The following is an 18,380-nucleotide window of genomic DNA, read 5'->3' on the forward strand; positions in this document are numbered from 1 at the left end:
TTGGGCTCAAAAAGTGACTCCAGGTGGTAAGTTACTTGAATCTACACAGTAACGAGGGAGGAGAACCAGGAATGGGAAGGAAGAAGGCTGATCTGACAAACAGTTCAGTGTGGTCGTTTGCTCTCTCTCCCTCTCTCTCTTTCTCAATACAGCAATTATATAACTGCTTTCCTTTCTTTTTCTACCTTCTTTAAAAACACATAAAATTATGTAAAAGAATAGTTATAATGAGCATTGTTGAGTTTTTAACATATATAGATGTAAAGTGTATTAACAATAATGCTCCAAAAAACAAAACACAAACAAAAAAATAATAATGCTACGAAAACAAGGAAAAAAAACTAGAGCTATGTAAGTGTACTAGTCTCTAGAGTTAAATTAGTATAAATCGGAAGCAGACTCTGATAAGTTAAGATGTATAAGATAAGGCCTGGATCAATCACTAAGGAAATAGCTTTAACGATGGTAAAAAAAATCATTAAAGAAATTTAAATGTTACATTAGGAATCATCATTTAATGCATAAGGAAGCAGTAAAGGAGGAATAAGATGAGAAAAAAATGGGAATAATTTACAAACCAAAAAGTAAAATGGCAGACCTAAATCCAACTGTATCAATAATAGCATTAATAGTAGCATTATCGATAATGTGAAAGGATTAAACAATCCAAACAAAAGGCAGAGATTGTCAGATTGAATAAAAAGTAAACCAAGATCTAACTGTATGTTATCTACAGGACGTGCACTTTAGGTTCAAAGATTTGAATAGATTGAAAGTTTAAAAAAAAATGAAAAAAGGTCTATCATGTAAATAGCATCCATAAAAAAAGCTGGCTCTGCTGATATCAGAAAAAATAGACTTTAAAACAAAAAAATGTTATCAGAGATAAGGAGGGCATTTTTATGATGACAAAAAGGTTGGCCCTGGCCAGGTAGTTCAGTTGCTTGGACCATCATCCCAATGAGCCAGGATTGCAGATTTGATCTCCAGGCAGGGCACATGCAAGAGGCAAGCAATAAATATGTGAGTGGGTAGGTCAGTGAATGGATCCCTCACTCTCAATCAATTAAAAATGAAAAGATCAACCAATAAGGGAAATACAATTATGAACACAGATGAACCTGATAACAAAGCATCAAAATACATACAGCAAAAATGAACAGAATTGAAGGAAAAGTGGTCAATTAAACAATAATAGCCCTGGCTGGCGTGGCTCAGTGGATTGAGTGCTGGCCTGCAAACCAAAGGGTTGTTGGTTTGATTCCTAGTCAGGGCACATGCCTGGGTTGTGGGCCAGGTCCCCAGTAGGGAGTGCACGAAAGGCAACCATACACTGATGTTTCTCTCCCTCTCTTTCTCCCTCCCTCCCCCTCTGACTAAAATGAATAAATAATAATCTCTAAAAAAACAATAATAGAGATTTCAATACCCCTACTTACTATAATGAACAGAAGAACTAGGCAGAACATCAAGGATTCAGAAGACCCGAACAACACTTTAAACCAAATAGATCTAACAGACATCTATTAGAACACTCCACCCAAATCAGCAGATTATTCTCCTTAAGTGCTCGTGAACCATTCTCTAGGTTAGCCCACATGCTAGGCTATAAAACAATTTACAATAAAGTTAGAAGTGCTGAAATAATATAAAGTATGTTCTGTGACCCCCAATAGAATAAAATTAGAAATCATTTTTAAAAGATATCTGGGAAACTCATACATATGTGGATACTGAAAACATACTTTTACATAACTAGTGGGTCAAAGAAGAAAAAGGGATATCAAAAAATAACATGTGATAAGTTAAAAAGAAGATATGACATCCCAAAACTTACAAGGTGCAGCTCAGAGGAAAATGTATAGTTGTAAACATCTACAGTAAGTTCTCAGTTAACATCGTTGATAAATTCTATGACTTTCTTTAAGTGAAACAATGAATAATGAAACCAATTTTACCATAGGATAATTGATATAAATAGCAGTTAACTCCCAATAGTACCTCATCAATGCTGTAATGAAGCAACACTCACTGATAATATGCTTGTATACATAGAAACTAGAAAAAGAAAACTAAATTCAAATCAGGCTGAATGAAGGAAATAATAAAGATTAGAGTGAAGAATTGAAAGCAAAGACTCACAGGAATATTTGTACACCCGTGTTCACTGAAGCATCATTCACAATATCCAAAAGGTAGAAGCAGTCGTTGCCTGTTGGTGAATAAATGCATAAACAAAGCGTGGTGATTGCACACACGCGCACACAGACAAATATTACTCAGCCCTAAAAGGGGAAGAAAATCCTGTCAGGTGCTACAATGTGAATGAATCTTGAGGACATCTTAAGTGAAATAAGCCAACTACAAAAGGACCAATAGTGTGTGATTCCACTTGTAAGAGGCCCCTAGAGTAGTGCAATTCATAGAGAAAGAAAGTAAAATGGTGGCCGCCAGGGTCTGGGGGAGTAAAGAAGAGGGAGTTATTGCTCAATGGGAGCAAAGCTTCCATTTTGCAAGATAAAAAAAGTTCTGTGGGTGGATGGAAGTGACAACGCACAGCATGACAACATGAATGCACTTAATGTCACTGAACCACACACTTAAAAACAGTTAAGGTGGTATGTTGTATCTTATATGAATTTTGCCACAATTTCTTAATAGATTAGAATGTTAAGTAATAAAATCGAAAATAGAAAAATAGTAGAGGAAATTAACTACACCTTAAGTTGGTTCTTTGAAAAGGCCAATGAAACTGACAAAGCTTTTGCTAGACTTTAAGGAGAAAAAAAGAGAGAAGAGTCAAATTACAAGAATTAGGAATGAAAGAGGGGAACATTATACCAAGCTTACAAAGATAAATACAATTACAATAGGACATTATAAAGAACTGTATGCCAATAAATTAGATAACAGATGAAATGTACAAATTCCTAAAAAGACACAAATTACAGAAACTGACACAAGAAGAAATAGAAAATCTGAATAGACCTATAAGAAGTAAAGAGACTAAACTAGTAATTTTAAAAATCTACCCACAAAAGAAATCCCAAGCTTAGATGGTTTTGCAGATGAATTTTACCAAACATTTAAAAAAGAATTAACATTGACTCTTCACAAAATCTCCCAGAAAATAGAACAGAATGGAGCACTTCCAAAATTGTCGAACTGATACGTGATAATACATGAATGAAGCATGAAAACAATATGTTAAGCAAAAGAATCTAGGCACACAAGACCCTGTATTATATGATTCCATTTATATGAAATGTCTAGAATAGGCAAATTTAGAGAATAGAAAATAAAGTTAGTGGCTGCCTAGGGGCTGAGGAATAGGGGGTGACAGCTAAAGAATGTGAGGTTTCTTTCTGAGGTGATAAAAGTGTTCTATACTGTTGTAGTGACGGTTATACAACTCTGTGAATATACTAAAAATCATTGAATTGTACACTTTTAATAGGTAAATTATACAGTATGTAAATTAGATCTCATTAAGCTATTACCAAAATAAGCACTCCACTTTTAAATGTTATATATTCTGAGCTTTTTGTAATATTTTATTCAAAGTCGTTTTCCATGCCTTAACCACCCTTGTCCATGCGTCCATTCACCCAGGGAGACTTGCACTGAGCACCTGCTGTGTGTGGTTCCTTGAGCTGGCATGGGGGGTTGGACAGTGAGAGGTACAGAGGGGAATCCAGCCCAGCACTGCCCCTGAGCTTGTGGTCGGGTGAGGGGTGGGGGGCATCCAGTTAAATTCCAGCCTGCCAAATACCTAGTACCTTGCCAGGAGGGCGCACTCTCCATTGTGATCCAAGGGAGAAAAAAATAATGCTAGCCAACATTTACTGAGTGCCCACTGTGTGCCAGGCATTGTGCTAAGCACTTTCCATGCATTATTTCAATGGACCTTCATAATCCCATAGGTCAGTGTCCTCATTAGCCTCATTTTACTGATGGTGAAACTGATTATTTCGAGCCCTTGCCCTCCCACCTCTCGTGAAGCCTGGAGGGAGATGCCTGGGCCTGCAGGAGTACCAGACAGCATCAGGTTTGGGACGGGGCCAAAAGAGGGTTTCTACCCATTCAAGGGAGAAACTGAGGCTCTGCAGGCTGCAGGTGCCTCACTTGGAATGGCATGGGTGCTCCAGGAGGCCAAGAGGGTGGAGGCCCCAAGACCGGGGTGCTCGTGCTCGTCTGCCCTCTCCTCAGCACTCCACCTCCCTGAGACTCTGTTTCTTCAACTGGAAAGTAGGGCTATGACTCCTGCTTCTGCAGGGAGTTAGGAGTCTGTCTCTCACTTACCTGCACGAGGTAAGTGAACACGCTGTATAACCCACATGAAGGAAGAACCAGGGTTAGGCCCACCCTGGAAAGTGAGAGGCACCAAGGGCAAGGGGCCCTCTGTGCCCACAGCTACAAGAGCTCTGGCTCTGTCTGGAGAGAGAGCGGTATGCACGCGCACACTCACACACTTTCACTAGCCTGCCCCTCTGGCTCACCATCTGTCGCCTTTGGATAGTGGTCACACTGTGGGAGGCACAGCCGCCCTTCTCCCATCACCCCGCCAGCCCCGCTCAAGCCCTCCTTCCCCTGGAAGCCTTCCCAGGCTGTGAGCCCCGTGTGAGCACACCTCCTCAGAGCCCCGAGAGCCCCTGATGGTGTCCGAGTATCACCTGCCTAGTGGGGTAGGTGGGTAATATCCCAGCTCTTCCACTGACCAGCTCGATGATCCTGTGTAGTTCCTGACTCACACAAAGCATCGTGTAACATGGGCTAATAAGAGCACTTTACACATACGGCAGTTGTGTGATGAATGAAATCATGCTTCGAGACACTTACCACAGTGCCCGTGTCCTTCAGTGGGGCTAAGTCCTGCTCTGCCCACCTCACAGACTGTGGGCAGGAGAGGATGGAGGGAGGTTTGTGAGGAATTGCTGCGAATGACTGAGAGCAGAGTCCCTCTGCTTGGGGGCTCAGCTGGGGAGGGCACAGGGAGGTGCTGACTAGGTGGACTACGGACACGACTCTCAAGACCACCTGGATCCTTAGTTGCTTGTTGGTCCCTTGTCCTATTCAGACACCCTCTGGGGGTAGGGCCACACCTTTTGCTGAGATGTGTCCAGGGCCCCTGCTCACTACACATTAAGGGAGAGATGGGGCCCACTGGAGTGTGGGTCTGGAGGACAGCTGCCCGTGGGTCAGCTCCCATTGCTCAGGAACCAGGGAGGGCCTCTCTTGCCCAGGGGGAGGGGGAGGCCAGATCACTGGTGTACGTGAATCACTGGGTGGGCAGGTCTTACTAAAATGCAGCTCTGGGGTGGGCCTGAGATTCTGTATTTCTGACAAGTTCCCAGGCAACAACGGATTCGGCTATGCCTGGCTGTACTTTAAGTAGCAAGGACAAAAAGCACAGCATGACCCTTTGTGATGGGAGTGGTGAGCGGGAAGCACATCTCAGCCTCTCGCTGGTCCTGGCGGGACCCAGCCACACCCAGCCAGGCCCTCGGCTTCCAACATCTGGAGGGTGAGACAACATGGATTTTCTGAGTTTACAGGATTCCGTTTCCATTACATACATAAAATAAAGTAGTACCACATCATAAAAGCATAGGAAAATATGAAAAATAGTGGGGAAAAATCACTGATAATCTCATACCGTATTTAAAACAACTGCTAACCTCTCGTCCCAGGATTCCAAAGCCACATGTGTCAGAGAGCCTGGGGGTCATCTCACGAGTGGGGTCAGCCTCAGAAGTCCTACTTAGTCATGGCAAAGATTTGATGAGAGACAGGGGTTGCTCCCCACAATGACCTCTCAGTCCCCTTTCCTCCCCAGCCCCACAGTGCCTTCACCCAGCCCCACTGTGGTGGCACAGAGTTACGGCAGGCCCTGCTCCGCCCTCACAGGCAGCAGGTTGAGGGGCCTACTGCATAGGAGGTAGAGGTGGGCCTGGGGGAGGGGGTGCACATCTGGATTCCTGGCCCAGAGCCCACATTCTTTTCCTGTGAGTGTGAGGAGACGGGGTCTCGGGAGAGAGCTGTGAGGAGGCTGCTGGCCTCCATCCTGCTTCCCTGTAACAAGACCCACCCTGGCAGAAAGACTGGTAGGGCCTTCAAGGCCAAAAACCTCATTTTGGGACACCGTAGCCAGATTGCTGCCTAACTGGTGCAGGTCCAAGCTGAGCCTCTGTCCCACTGATACCAGCCAGACTTATCTCAGAAATACCAGAGGGACAAAAAGGTGGGGACCAGAGAAAGCCGCAGGGCCACTTGCTCATTGAAAGAGATGGGGGATAGGTGGGGAGCTGATCCACCCACCCTACCCATCTACCCATAGAAACTATTACACAGGTCAGTAGGGAGCCCACGGGCCCCACCTGGGCCAGGCTGCCTTACCTGGGGGCAGTCCTTGATGTAGTGTCCTTTGTTGAAGCACAGGTGGCACAGGTAGTTGGGTGGGGGCCTCTTGCTGGGCTTCCGGGTCTCGGAGGTGAGGGTCAAGTCAGAGAAGTGCTCGGTGAGGGAGCTCAGGCCATCGGCAATGTTGTTGAGGGAGCCATAGGGCGAGGCGCTCTTGTACACGCTGCTGCCCAGCGCCTGCAGAGACAGAGGCTGTGAGGGCTCCGGACAGCCTGGACACACTCATTCGCAGCTCTGACCTCGGGGAAGTTTCCATGGGTGGGCACGCACACACACACACAGGCACACACAGGTAAATTCATAATGACCCAGCGGCTGCCCGTGGAGTCTGGCCTCCTGGAGCCTGAGTTCGAATCCAGCTCTGGCTGTGTGTCCATGGCATGCCAGTTAACCACTCCGGGCCGCAGCAGCCCCGTCTGGAAAACAGGAATGGTAACTACCTCCCGGGTTTCTATAAGACTAACAAGAAGTCACCAACACATACACTTATCTCTTGCCTGGCACTCAGGAACCACTCAGTAAGTGGTGAAGATCATGGTAATGCTGATGATGATGACGATTATCATTAGTTCTCTACACTCTGCCAGGAGATAAGCAAGTCTAGCAGAAAACAACCTGCTAGGTTTGGGGCTCTGTCGCTTACTGGCAGAGTGGCTGTCGACAAGTCACTGATCTCTGAGCTGACTCAGTTTCCTCAACTTGTAAGGAAGAGGAATGTCAGATGCTGCACCGTTTCCACTGTACAGAAGAGCAGACTGCAAGGCGGTGCTTTGCCTGGTCTCCTGCGCACGAGGCCTGTGCAGACTGTGTCCGGGGAGCCCTCGCCCAGCCAGCCAGCTCTCCGGGAGCCCAGGGAGGAAGTTGCCCACCTCTCCCACCTCCAGTTGACAGGAACCAGATGTCTTGCCTGGCTTCAAAGCAGACGCGGCCCAGGCCCCCTCCTGGTGTATACACCCTCTATTTATAGGAGTCACAGGCTCCGCAGCCAGGCACAGTGGAATTTAGCGAAGGCGGGCCTGCGGTGAGGCCATGGGCCCCCTTTCCTGAGGCGAGGCCAAGGCAGGAAAGAGGCAGCTTCCTCAGGAGGGTCCATGGCAAACCTGGCCATGGGCATCCCCGGACCCCAGCTCAGGTGTCCAACTCGAGGAATGAACTACAGGCCTTGGGGAGCCTTGGGTCTAAATGGAGAGACATGGCCTTGTTCTTGAGAGTCCCCAGGCTGACGGGTGAGAAGAGCCTGAGAGACAGCTGCCTCGGTCTCCCTCACAAAAATAGGGCAGACAGGGGCCCTGGGTGGTGATAGTTCTTTCTGTGTCCCCTCATTGTGAGAAAGGGGTGAAGGTGAGCTAAGAGCTGGCCCCAAGGGACCAGGTATGTAACCAGGATAAAGCCCCAAGGGATCGGGGCCGTAACCAGGATAAAGCCCACCCCTCACACGTTTGCCTCAGCCTCCCTACTCGTTTGCTTCAGCCTCCCCACTCGTTCCATCTCTGGGGATCTGGCACTTAACCCCTGGAGGACACAGCCCTTACCATCTGGGTGCCAGCCCTCCCCCTGGCTCCCTGGACTCCCTGCTACATGACCCAGGGCCAGCTCCTTCCCTCTCTGGACCTCTGTTCCCTCTCGTGCAGGTGCAGATTAGAGCCTAGGATCTGGAAGGAAATCCACAGACAGCATATCCAGGGTGGCCAAGGCCCAGCACAGCCGGCCTCCAGCAACTGGGCACAGAACTCGAAGGCGCCCAAGACCATCTCTGCTCTACCACAGACCAGGGCCACCATGAAGCCCAGGGCCACTGGAAGATACCACACAGAACGGCATTCAGTCTGAGGGCAACTCCAACTCTCAGCTGGCCCCAAATGGGGTGGCCCACCCGGAGAGGCAGAGGATCCCCACCCCTGAATGTACGGGAGCCACACTGAACAACCTTAAGGAGTGTGGGAGGGTTCTGATGGAAATGAGATTAGATGCCAGCTGAGCACCTACTCTGTACTAGGCCCTGAAAACTTTACACATATTAAGATAGTTGATGCTCACAATGGGGAACAATGAGACATTGTCCCCATTGGACAGACTGCTGATGTTCCGACTTGCATTGAGTGACCTGGGGAACTCTTAACAAACAGTTTTGTGGACCCACCTGCCAAAGCAGCCGCCTGGGACTGAGGACCCGGAGTCCACACTTTTTACTGTGGTAAACTTGACCTGCATGAAATCTACCAGTTTAACCATTGTTAAGTGTACAGTTCAGTGGCATTACATACATTCACATGGTTCTGCAACCACCCCCACTGTCCCTCTCCAGAAACTTTCCATCGCCCCAGGCTGAGGCTCTGTCCCCATTAAACACTGACTCCCCCTCCCCCACCCCAAGTTCAAATAGGCATTTTTAAAGCTCTCCCAGGCAGTTCAGGTACAACCACCTGGCAGAGCCCCTGGACTTCTCAACTGTCAAGGTCTCTCGGTAGATGGACTCTAGGCCTCTCCCCACCCCACTGGCCTGAGGGAGGGCAGCACAGCCCCCGCCTCCCAGAGAAAAGTTCATCCAAACTCGAAACTTGAAGCTCTAAATGCGTGACTCACCCTCATGGCTGGGAAATGCAATTTCACAAATAACAACCCTCTTTCCCCCCTTTTTCTTTCTTTTTTTTTCCTTTTTCTTTTCTGGATGAGATAGAAGCAAGTCCACAGGAATCAGGACTGTTTTGGCAGCTAACTGTCGAGAGGAAGGGGAAGTTTTGTGGGTGCCAGAAAGTGCGCTAATTACACCCTGAGAACCCCTCCCCTCCTCATGCAGCCACACTCTCCTGCCCATGGCAGCCCTGCTGGTATCCCCAGGCAGCCCGAGGCCGCTGAGCAGGCTGCCCTCTCCCTGGCAGCTCAACACCCCGAGAAGGTCCCAGCTTTGCCCGGCACACAGGCAGCTGCAGGCCAGAGAGGGGAGGCCAGAGCTCCTCTCCTCACTGCCGCTCCCACCTCCAGCGTCCTCTGGCCTGTCCCCCGTGGCTGCTCCAGCCCCAGTTCAAGAGGATGCCACCTCAGAGTTGAAAGGTCGGAGCGGTGAGCTGCTACAACCTCACTCTCACAGATGGAGAAACTGATGCCCAGAGAGGACCAGGGGCACGGACCAGGGCACACAGCCAGGCCCACGGGCCAGTCCTGCCTGCCAATGTCACAAAAGGTGGGTGGGGCAGCAAGCTGTTTCCTCTCCGAAAAAGTCCGAGGAGGAGCTCAGGCCATGGAGGTGAAAGGTGAGTCGGCCTCTCAGATGTTTCCATGATGGCCTGTGGCAACTGGACAGAGCAAAAGCCGGGACACACAGAGTTTCCTCCCCTCTGGCTGCAGAGCTGAGGCCTGGCCACTTGGGTTTCCCAGGTGCAAAACAAAATGGGGCAGGGAAGGTGGGCAAACTTGATGACTCCTGCAGCCCTACTTTCTCAAGGTCCGACACCCAGTTACTGAAAGACACCTGCAGGGTCCAGCATGCAGACTGCACTTACTCAGCAAGGGTGCTATCTGTTCCAGGTCCTGCCATCCGTAGCCAAGGGCAAGACTGGGGAGAAGCTCCCTTTATCAGGCAGCCCCTAACTCTACAAGAGCAGAGCTGTTCCTCTCCGCATCCCACGGAACAAGTGCTTTTCTGCCTCCAGTTCCGCACCTGCTGTCCACCTCCAGGAGGCCTTCTCTATGTCCACCCCGACTTCCTCTGGGCCCCGACCCCTGGTCTGGTTCTAACTCTAGTGGTGGGGCCTCGAAGCCACCCCTTCCTCTTACTCAGGCCTCGGACTCCATAGGACAATGTGATGGCACAGATTCAGCTCCTGAGGTCTTGCTGGACACGGAGGCCCCAGCTTCCTCCAGGGAAGGAAGGAAGGATCTTGTTGCCATAGCCCTGTCCCTCAGTGCTATGGGTGGGGTGGGCCTACCCCATGACTCCTCTGTCCTCACCTGAAGGAGTCCTGAAGTCTCTCTCTAATCTCTTTGCCATGTGATGCCTCCTCGTGTCTCCACGAGGCTGGACATCCTGAAGGCAAAGATTCTGCCATGCTTGACACCCCAGAGCCTCTCCTTACACCCGTGGTGGTTCTGGGTACAGATAATCCCAGGCAGGGAAGGGCCTGGGAGCCCCACTTGACAGAAGAGAGAATGGATGCCTCAACACCTTGAAGGAGTTAGGTTGAGGTCATCAGGTTCCTATGGACCAAATCAGAGGGTGGTCTCCCACCAGATGAAGCTGCTCTGGGTACTGGTTGAGAGCAGCCCACTAATGTGATGGGTGGAAGCCTCTGGGCCATCAAGGCCCAAATCACCAGCCTGGGGGAAAAAACCACCTGTCCTTCCTCCTTAGGTCAGTGACCCAAGCAGCCAGCAGGAAGTGCGGGAGCCCCACACCACATCTGGGGAACAGAGAATCAGATTCCTGTCCATCGTTGGAACTTCTCCAAGGTTCTGGCTTGGTGGCTGGGGAAAGTTAGATGGGAAGACACTAAGTTTATTCTGATATTAGTCGTGTCACATACTTGACCAGATCCTTTCCCTTTCTTAGTCCTCCGCACTGTTTTACAGAACTGGAAACTGAAGCTCAGAGAGGCTGAGGAACTTGCCCAAGGGTGCGGCTGAGGGGAGATTCACACTCACCCAGACCTGCTTGCATGTTATATTCCAGGCACAATGCAGCTTCCAAGGCTCGGCCTCCCCTCCAGGAAGGGGGCCAGAGGAAGATGCCAGGTGTGAACCACTGTTCTCGGCACAGAGGCCTTGTGACATCATATTACCAAGCCCCTCGGCACTGGCCAGATGAGGCACTGGCTTTTCTGGGCTATGTGAGGATTTGGGCCCTGGGGTTGGTCGTTCTGCTGAGGGATTTGGGGTACAGGGGCAGACATTTCTAGGGCTGACTCAGCCTGCCAAGCTGTGTTCCATCTCTCCCTCAACCCTCCCCCCGCACCAGGACAGTAAGAGGGCACAGTGGGGTGGGGGTGTGGGGCGCAGAGTTAGGGCAGGTGGACAGAAGCTTCCAAGACCAGCCTAGAGGGAGAAGACACCAGTGCGGAGTGGAGAGGCAGGAACAGTGGGCAGACAGGGAGCAACACCTTCAGGGAAGGACATGGCGGTGGGCGAGGCAACGAGAGGGGCAGCATCCGAGGAGTCCTGGCCGAAGCAAACGATGGGCCCTGCCCTGCAGGCCTGAGATGAACCCAGAGGGGAAAACCTCTGATCCTAGCCCCCAGCTATGTGGGAGTTCTTTCATCAGTTGAACACAACTGCTCTCTTATCCCCAAAGTCTCCCCTGTACCCCTCACATAGACATGCATACATGCACACACACACTCGCACATACATATACACCCATACTTCTCCCTTTGAGATAAGAAACCACTTATCTCACCAATGACTCCATCCCTTCTCCAAGGGTGCTGCACTTCCACCCCTGGGGTCTATCTGGGGCTTCAGCCCCAGAGTCAAGTGCATGCACACAGGCATGCACCCTGTACACAGGAGCAGAGGTGGATGTGGGTGGGGCTCAGGGAGAGGAGGAGACAACCAGTTGTCAAGGCAAGGAGTTGGCCAATGGGAAAATGAAGCCACACCTGGAGGGAAGGTTTCCTAGCCACAAAACCCCATCAAACATTCCTTCTGTGAGATAAACCAAGAGGTTAAGAGAATTGAGGAGAGTATTCACATAATTGCAAGTCTGGGGGAGAAAAAGAGGAGAAGGTTCAATTCAAGTCATCCTCCCATCCATCCACCTAGTACACATTAACTGAGCACCTAGTGCATCCTGGGCACTGACTAATGATCAGATGCAAGGACTGCACTGCAAACACACACACACATACACACACACAGAGGACAGTCCAATCATCCTGAGAGCTAGGCTGAAGCCCTGGCCTACCACTGATTTCCTGACTGTTTCATCCTCCTCTTGAGGAGCCTCAGTTTTCCCATCCAGACAATGCGGATGCTACACACCGGCTATAATATGAGACAAAAGTATAGGAAGTGCTCAGTGTCCATCTCCTCTGCCTCTCCCAAGCGAGGCTGCCCTTGGACTCACATCCCATGGAGCCCCATGAGTGTCTGAGTAGTGGCTGGAGCAGGGGCACAGCAGGGAGCCCAGAACCCATGACCAGTGCTACTGCTCCTCAGAAGGTCTGGGGTCAAGAAGACAAAGTCAGAGGCACTGAGGCTTGACAGAATGCTCCTAGTTACGGCCTGCCCTGCACTGGCACCCACAAGAATGACCCAGGTGAGGACTACCCTGCAGACCACGAGCCCACGGAGACCACTGCAATTGGATTGCAGTGGAGATCTGGCTCTGCCCCTGACTTGCCGGCTGACCAGCCAGATCCCTGCTTTCTCTTCCAAAGGTGGAGGCTATGAAGAAAGAGAGGCCAAGATTAAAGCACCACTGGAGAGTAAGTGACTGCCGCTCGAGAGCATCTTCTCCACAGGGCCCTCCTCCTGGTGCTGACAGAGCCTGGCTCTCTGTCGCTGCTAATTAGTAATTACTAATGCTGCTTGCTTTCCTCCCTACCACCTGACTCATAAGTTCTCTGAGGTGTGGTCTCCTCTCTCAGGCTAGGCCCACCCAGCTAACTTCATTTGATGAAGAGTGAATCAGGCCACCTCAGCCAATAGGCCCTTGAATGACAGTCCTCCTTTTTTGAGTCACAGCTCAGCTTCCTGGGGGTGGCCAAAAGGAGCCAGGCATCCTCTCAAACTCCTGTCTGGGCCAGAGCGGTCATTTCTCCCAGGACCTGGGTCTGTATCCGACCCCACTCCATAGAGACTACAAAGGCTGATGAGAACAAATTCAGCTCCTAAAACCCACTCTTAGCCTCAGTGAGGCAGACTCCCATTCTCATACAGGTATGTGGCTTTGTTCTACACATCCACACTGGTAATGTGACCCCTTGGTTCATCTGTCCCTGTGGAAGGCACAGAGGACACATCAAAACCTTCAGAAGAATTGTCAAGACCTGGGGCCCTTTTAAAACAGGACCCCATATTTGCTCCTCCTAGGGTTCTAAGAGTCCTGTCTATGCAGAATTGCTGAAGCCCTATCTGTTAAGCCTTGTGACACCCTTGCCACTTTTCTCAAGTCTCCCACACGCAGGTCAGACTGGTAAAGGAGTGGGAAGGGGGGTCCTTCCCACTCCTGCAGAAGACGGTGCTAGGACCTGGGGAGGGCCCCTGGGTTCACAGCTCCAGGAGGAGCCCCCTAAGGATTGGAACTATCCAACAAGGAAGATGTCTACCTCAATGGAGTGTTCCCTGGGTCTGGAGATGTTCCAGAGAACACTGCTAGGTGTTCTGTGCCAAAAATGTGCTCCAGTCAAATAGGTATGGAAAATGTTGGGTTGAAGAAAGGTTAATAGGTTTTGTACTGCAGGACTTTTCAGACCCTTTACAGTGCTAGAGTGTGTCTCTGAAGGAGGGACAGTATGCTGTGCTTTCCAGATGCATTTGACCCCAAAGCCTTTCCCCACAATCCCCATAAAGAATTACTTGACCATATGGCCACATCTGCAAACCACACCTGTCCCTGGAGGAAGAGGGAAAGAAAGGGGCTTCCCTAATCTGACCTGGGGTGGCATGGCCACCTCTCTCCCCCTGAGAGGGTACAGGGACTACCCAGGAGGGTCTGTGGGCATCACTCTGAGGGGCACAAGAGCTAACGCTCAACAAGGTCATAATTCTATTTTTCTGGAAGTGGGGTCCCACTGTACACACACAGCTGTGAATTTAAACTCCAAACAAAACTTGGCAGGGAAGACCCCATGCCTTCCACCTCCCCCTCCCCCTATGAACTGCCTTCCTTGAGTACCTGGAGAGGGAGATAGTGCTAAGCCAAGGGCCTCAGGAGTCTGTCTCCACAGACACATAGTTGTCACAAATCATGGGTTGAAAGAGGGTTCACAGGGCCCAGTTTCTAGACCTAGATGCCTTTTTAAAAAATTGCACAAAGTGCCTGTGCCTGCTTTGGACTGGTACCCTCACCACAAGCTGAGAAGCTGAGGGGCACCTCCAAGCATCCAGGTCACCTCCTAGTGCTTGCTCCTGCACTTGCACATGAACTCTGCCATCTTTCTCTCCGCTTCCAGGGCCAGTGTTCCACTCAGAGCCCTTGGCTTATCTTCAGCTTCCAGAGCTGAGGTTCCAGGGGCACAATGGGCTTCTGTGCCCCCATGTCCTCAACATCCCCACCCCCCGCCCAAATCCCAGCTGCATTCATGGTGTTTTGCTATTGTGGTGGGAGCAGCCTGGGGGTGGTGCAGGAGGGGGTGGGCTCTTGGCACAGGGACTGGCGCAGACAGGCTGTGGTCAGCAGTCAGCATGCAAGTCACATTCGCAGGCACTGCCACCGGGACTGCCAGGCCTCTCATAGAATGGCAACGCTCCTGGGTCCCTGTGTACCTTCATAGAGTCCCCTCCGGTCCACACACAACTTGCTTCCTTTTCAACTGGCCCCTTGGTAGCATTCAGTTGTGGGGTATTTCTTTTTTTTTTTTTGCCTTCTCAGCCAGTGGCTATTTTGGATCCACATTAGGTCACTGACTAAGTCCTAGATGCAGGAGAAGCCTGTCCCCAGGAACACAGCTATGGCTCCAAGAGGGTTTAGGAGGTGGAGTGGCTGATAGGTGAGAGTAAGTGAGCTTGAAGCCAAGAGAGACTCCTGGAAGTCAGCAAGCACGGTCCTCCATCCCCTCCAAGGAAGCCACTTGCCTAGGAGCACAGGAGAAGCCCTTGGTACTACTTCCCTAACACAGCCTGTCTGTAGGCACATCCTCTCCTCTTTGTACAGCCCTCAAATCCCATGCACACCACTGAGACTGCATTTAACAGATAGGTGAACTGAGGCCCAGAGACAGGGGTGTTCCCCAAAGTTAGGTCATGAAAGACTTTTTTCCACTGCTCTAGACAACCTTGGCTAGCTCCTTCTATACCTACCCCAGTGAAGGAATGTGCCTCTTTATGGGGAAACTGAGGTAAGCAGCAGTGAAGTGACAGGACGCAGACCCTGCTAGGATTCTGGATGCCAAAAATTTCCAAGATGAGGCACACCATCCTCCTCCCAAGGGACTCCTGATAGCCAAAACTCCCAGGCCCTCTCAGCAGAGACCCACCTTTGGGGAACAAGGCCACCATAGGATGGAAGCAGAGGAAGGCTAGTAGGGGTGATTCAGGGCCCCCACTTAACATGTAGGCCACTCACCCTCTGCCCTTGGGGCTTCCACAAGACCTCCATGAAATCACCCAACCATTCACACAGTACCATCCTGTCTGTCTTCTAATCTGGGTGCTATGAGCCCATGAATGAATCCCCAGAGGCCCACACAAAGCTCAACAAATTTTTGGTAAAACAACTAAAAAGACCCACTTACTGAAAAAAAACCTCACAGGCTGTCCTCCAAAGTCACTGATCCCCAAAGCCAGTTCCCTGAAGAGGCAGCAAATTCTCTTACAAGAAAGAAAGATTCCCAGCCAAAAACAATTCCTCGTGTGGAGAGTGCTTTACAGTCTACAAAGAGCTTTGGCACACAAATTCTCCTGGCACCAAAGGCTGCCTCTCCACGCTCCTCTCCTTCAACTGTGCCCAGCCAGCCCAACATAGGTCAACCAGTCCTTCTCTCAGCTCACCTGGTGCTGGCCCTCCTCTAGCCTGAGGCCAGCATTTTATATGTCCATGTCTCCCCTAGTCAATAATGGCAGAGTTAAACACATGATGGGGCCAGAAAGGGCGACCCTCTATCTCACCCAGCGCACTGGTGCCTATACAGGCCTTCTCCCCAAAACCTTCAGGCCTCAGACTCTCCTAAAACTAGCTGGTGTGCTCAAGTCTAGAAGGAAAATGACCCTCACGCGTGTCCTCTCCCTCACCCCTTCCCCCTGAACTTTTACAGAGAAAGCTGCCAGAAGGGGAGTGAATGAAGGCCACAGAAGGGTGTCTGCAGTTCACAAATGAAGCAGGGGTAAGTGGGAGTGGGGGAGGAGGGGGTGGAGGAGTCTAGCTGAAGAGAGAGAGGAGTGGTATACTGGAAGACTCTGAAGACCCTCCAAAGGGGCTGTGAGTTCCTGGCAGTCTGTGTGTTTATCTAGCTGGGGAAGAAGATGCCCTCTTCCACTTTGTAACTGAATCCACCCAACAGCAGACTTTGTAAGCAGCGGGCCCAGGTTTCTAGAGAAGGCATTGGGCAGCTGGAATCTTCCCCCCTACTAGCCCCCCTCCCAAGAGCTCAAAAGGATTTCCCTTTCATTTCCTTCCAGTCTGGGAGGGCGGGGGACAGAGCAGTCTGTGGGGTCAAGCCCTCAAAAACCACTTCCTATGTGGCTGCGGGAAGGCGAGCAGCTGGAGGATGTAACTGGGGGTCCCAGTGTGCGCGAACAGCAGGAAAAGCCCTCTGGGCGAGTCACTGCTCTCCAGAGTGCACTTCGGGTCGGAAACCACCGAGGTCGAAGGAGAAAAGATTTTAGGCCCCTCCAGAAGAGATCAGAGTAGAATCTTCTCTGTCGGTCCCAGCTAGCGGTGGCCAAGAGGGGGATGGGATTGGGTGTGGGAAGGACGCTTGGAAGGGGCTCCCCGCCTGGCCGCGCCCTGGCCGTCTGGAGAGAATCCGGAGCCCCCCAACCAGCTGGCCCGCCCCTGACCCCTTTGAGCTGGGAGCCCCGGGCTAGGAGAGGGGGTGGGAGAGCCCCGCCCGCGCCTGAGCTGCTCCCGGCTGGGCTCAGCCGGGAGGTGACGCGCTCCCGGCGCCCCGGGGACTTCGGGCAGCGAGTTTGGCAGAGCTGAGCAAAGACAAGCCAAGCGGGGCCGGGCAATACCGAGCCAGGCCAGGCCAGGAAGAGCGGGGCAGATAGGAAAAGGCCCCATGCGGTCGACGGAGGGCGGGGGCGCGCAGGGGCACCCACCTCTCCGCGCTGCAGCTGGAAGAAGCTGTTGAGATAGCTGGAGTGCAGGGGCGAGCCCAGCTGCTCCGGGCGGCCCTTGCCGAAGGCCAGCTCTGGAGGCGCAGCGCCAGGGGGAGGCTCGGGCCGGAAAGCATCGAAGGCGCTCGCCTGGTGCGTGTCCTGCAGCGACAGGTAGACCCAGTTGAGCAGCTGGGCTGGCTGGTAAACCGAGGCGGCGCTCGTGTCGATGGCCGACAGTAGGCTCATTTTGCGGCGGCGGTGCCGGCCCCTCCCCGGCAGCCCGCTTGCGCCCCCCACCTCCAGCGGAGGGGCGGGCACCGGGGAGCCTGCGCCCACTGCTTGCCGCCCGCGCCCCGACGGCGATCGCCCGCGCCCTGCGCCCTGCGCCCTGCACCCTGCGCGCTGCCCACAGCCGCCGCCGCCGCCTCCCCGGACTGCGGCTGCAGCGCGCGCGGGCGGAGGAAGGAGGCAGCGAAAGTTGGGCAGGAAACTTTTGGGCCCTCCCACTTCGCCCTGCCCGCCCCGCCCAGCGCGGGGATCCGCTATCTGCCTCAATGCTGACCCCTTCGGCGACTGCTCTCGGGATGGGGCCCAGAGGCCGCTCCCCTTCTAGCACCATCCTCGACCCCCATTGGTCGTTTCATTGAATATAAAGTAGTGGGGCGGGGTGAACAGGGGAATGGCGTTTATTTAAATAAATAGCTCAGTGTAGGGCCGCCCCTGGGCGGTCCCCTTCCAGGCCCCACCCCTCCCTCCGGAGCCCCGAGTCTTACTCCGGAGTGTGCGGGAACTCAGTACAGCAGCGTATTGATCAAGCTCGTCTTGTGCTACTCTTGGCTCTCTTCTGTCTCTCGTTCTTTCCAAAATCCTCTCCAAAAACTTCATTTTCACTTGGTTTTCTTTTTATATTTTCCCAACCTGTCTCACACTCTGCCTTCTCTCTCAGATTGTTATATCCCGTGTCCCTCGTCTCTCCGCGGGTCTTTCTCCGTGGCTCTGCCTCTCTGTGTCTCTCCGTCCGTTCCGTTTCCGTCTAGTCTGAATAG

General features: G+C 51.6%; 1 protein-coding gene across 2 annotated transcripts in view; it reads right to left on the reverse strand.

Moving 5' to 3' along the window:
- Positions 1–17,776, reverse strand: part of ZCCHC24 (zinc finger CCHC-type containing 24) — a 57,941-nt gene extending 40,165 nt beyond the window's left edge. Inside the window, exons 1-2 of one of the 2 annotated variants that reach the window (XM_037056385.1) lie at positions 17,335–17,580; positions 6,397–6,597 (exon numbers count right to left, since the gene is read on the reverse strand). In XM_037056385.1, the coding sequence (XP_036912280.1) occupies positions 6,397–6,597; positions 17,335–17,580 (447 nt within the window). Of the gene's footprint in view, positions 1–6,396; positions 6,598–17,334 lie in introns of both variants that reach the window. The other variant, XM_037056386.1, reaches the window with a different exon arrangement.
- Positions 17,777–18,380: the final 604 nt, after the last annotated feature.

Source organism: Sturnira hondurensis, unplaced genomic scaffold (assembly GCF_014824575.4).
Source record: "Sturnira hondurensis isolate 20B ecotype Veracruz unplaced genomic scaffold, ASM1482457v3 Scaffold0008916, whole genome shotgun sequence".
Lineage (NCBI taxonomy): Eukaryota > Metazoa > Chordata > Mammalia > Chiroptera > Phyllostomidae > Sturnira > Sturnira hondurensis.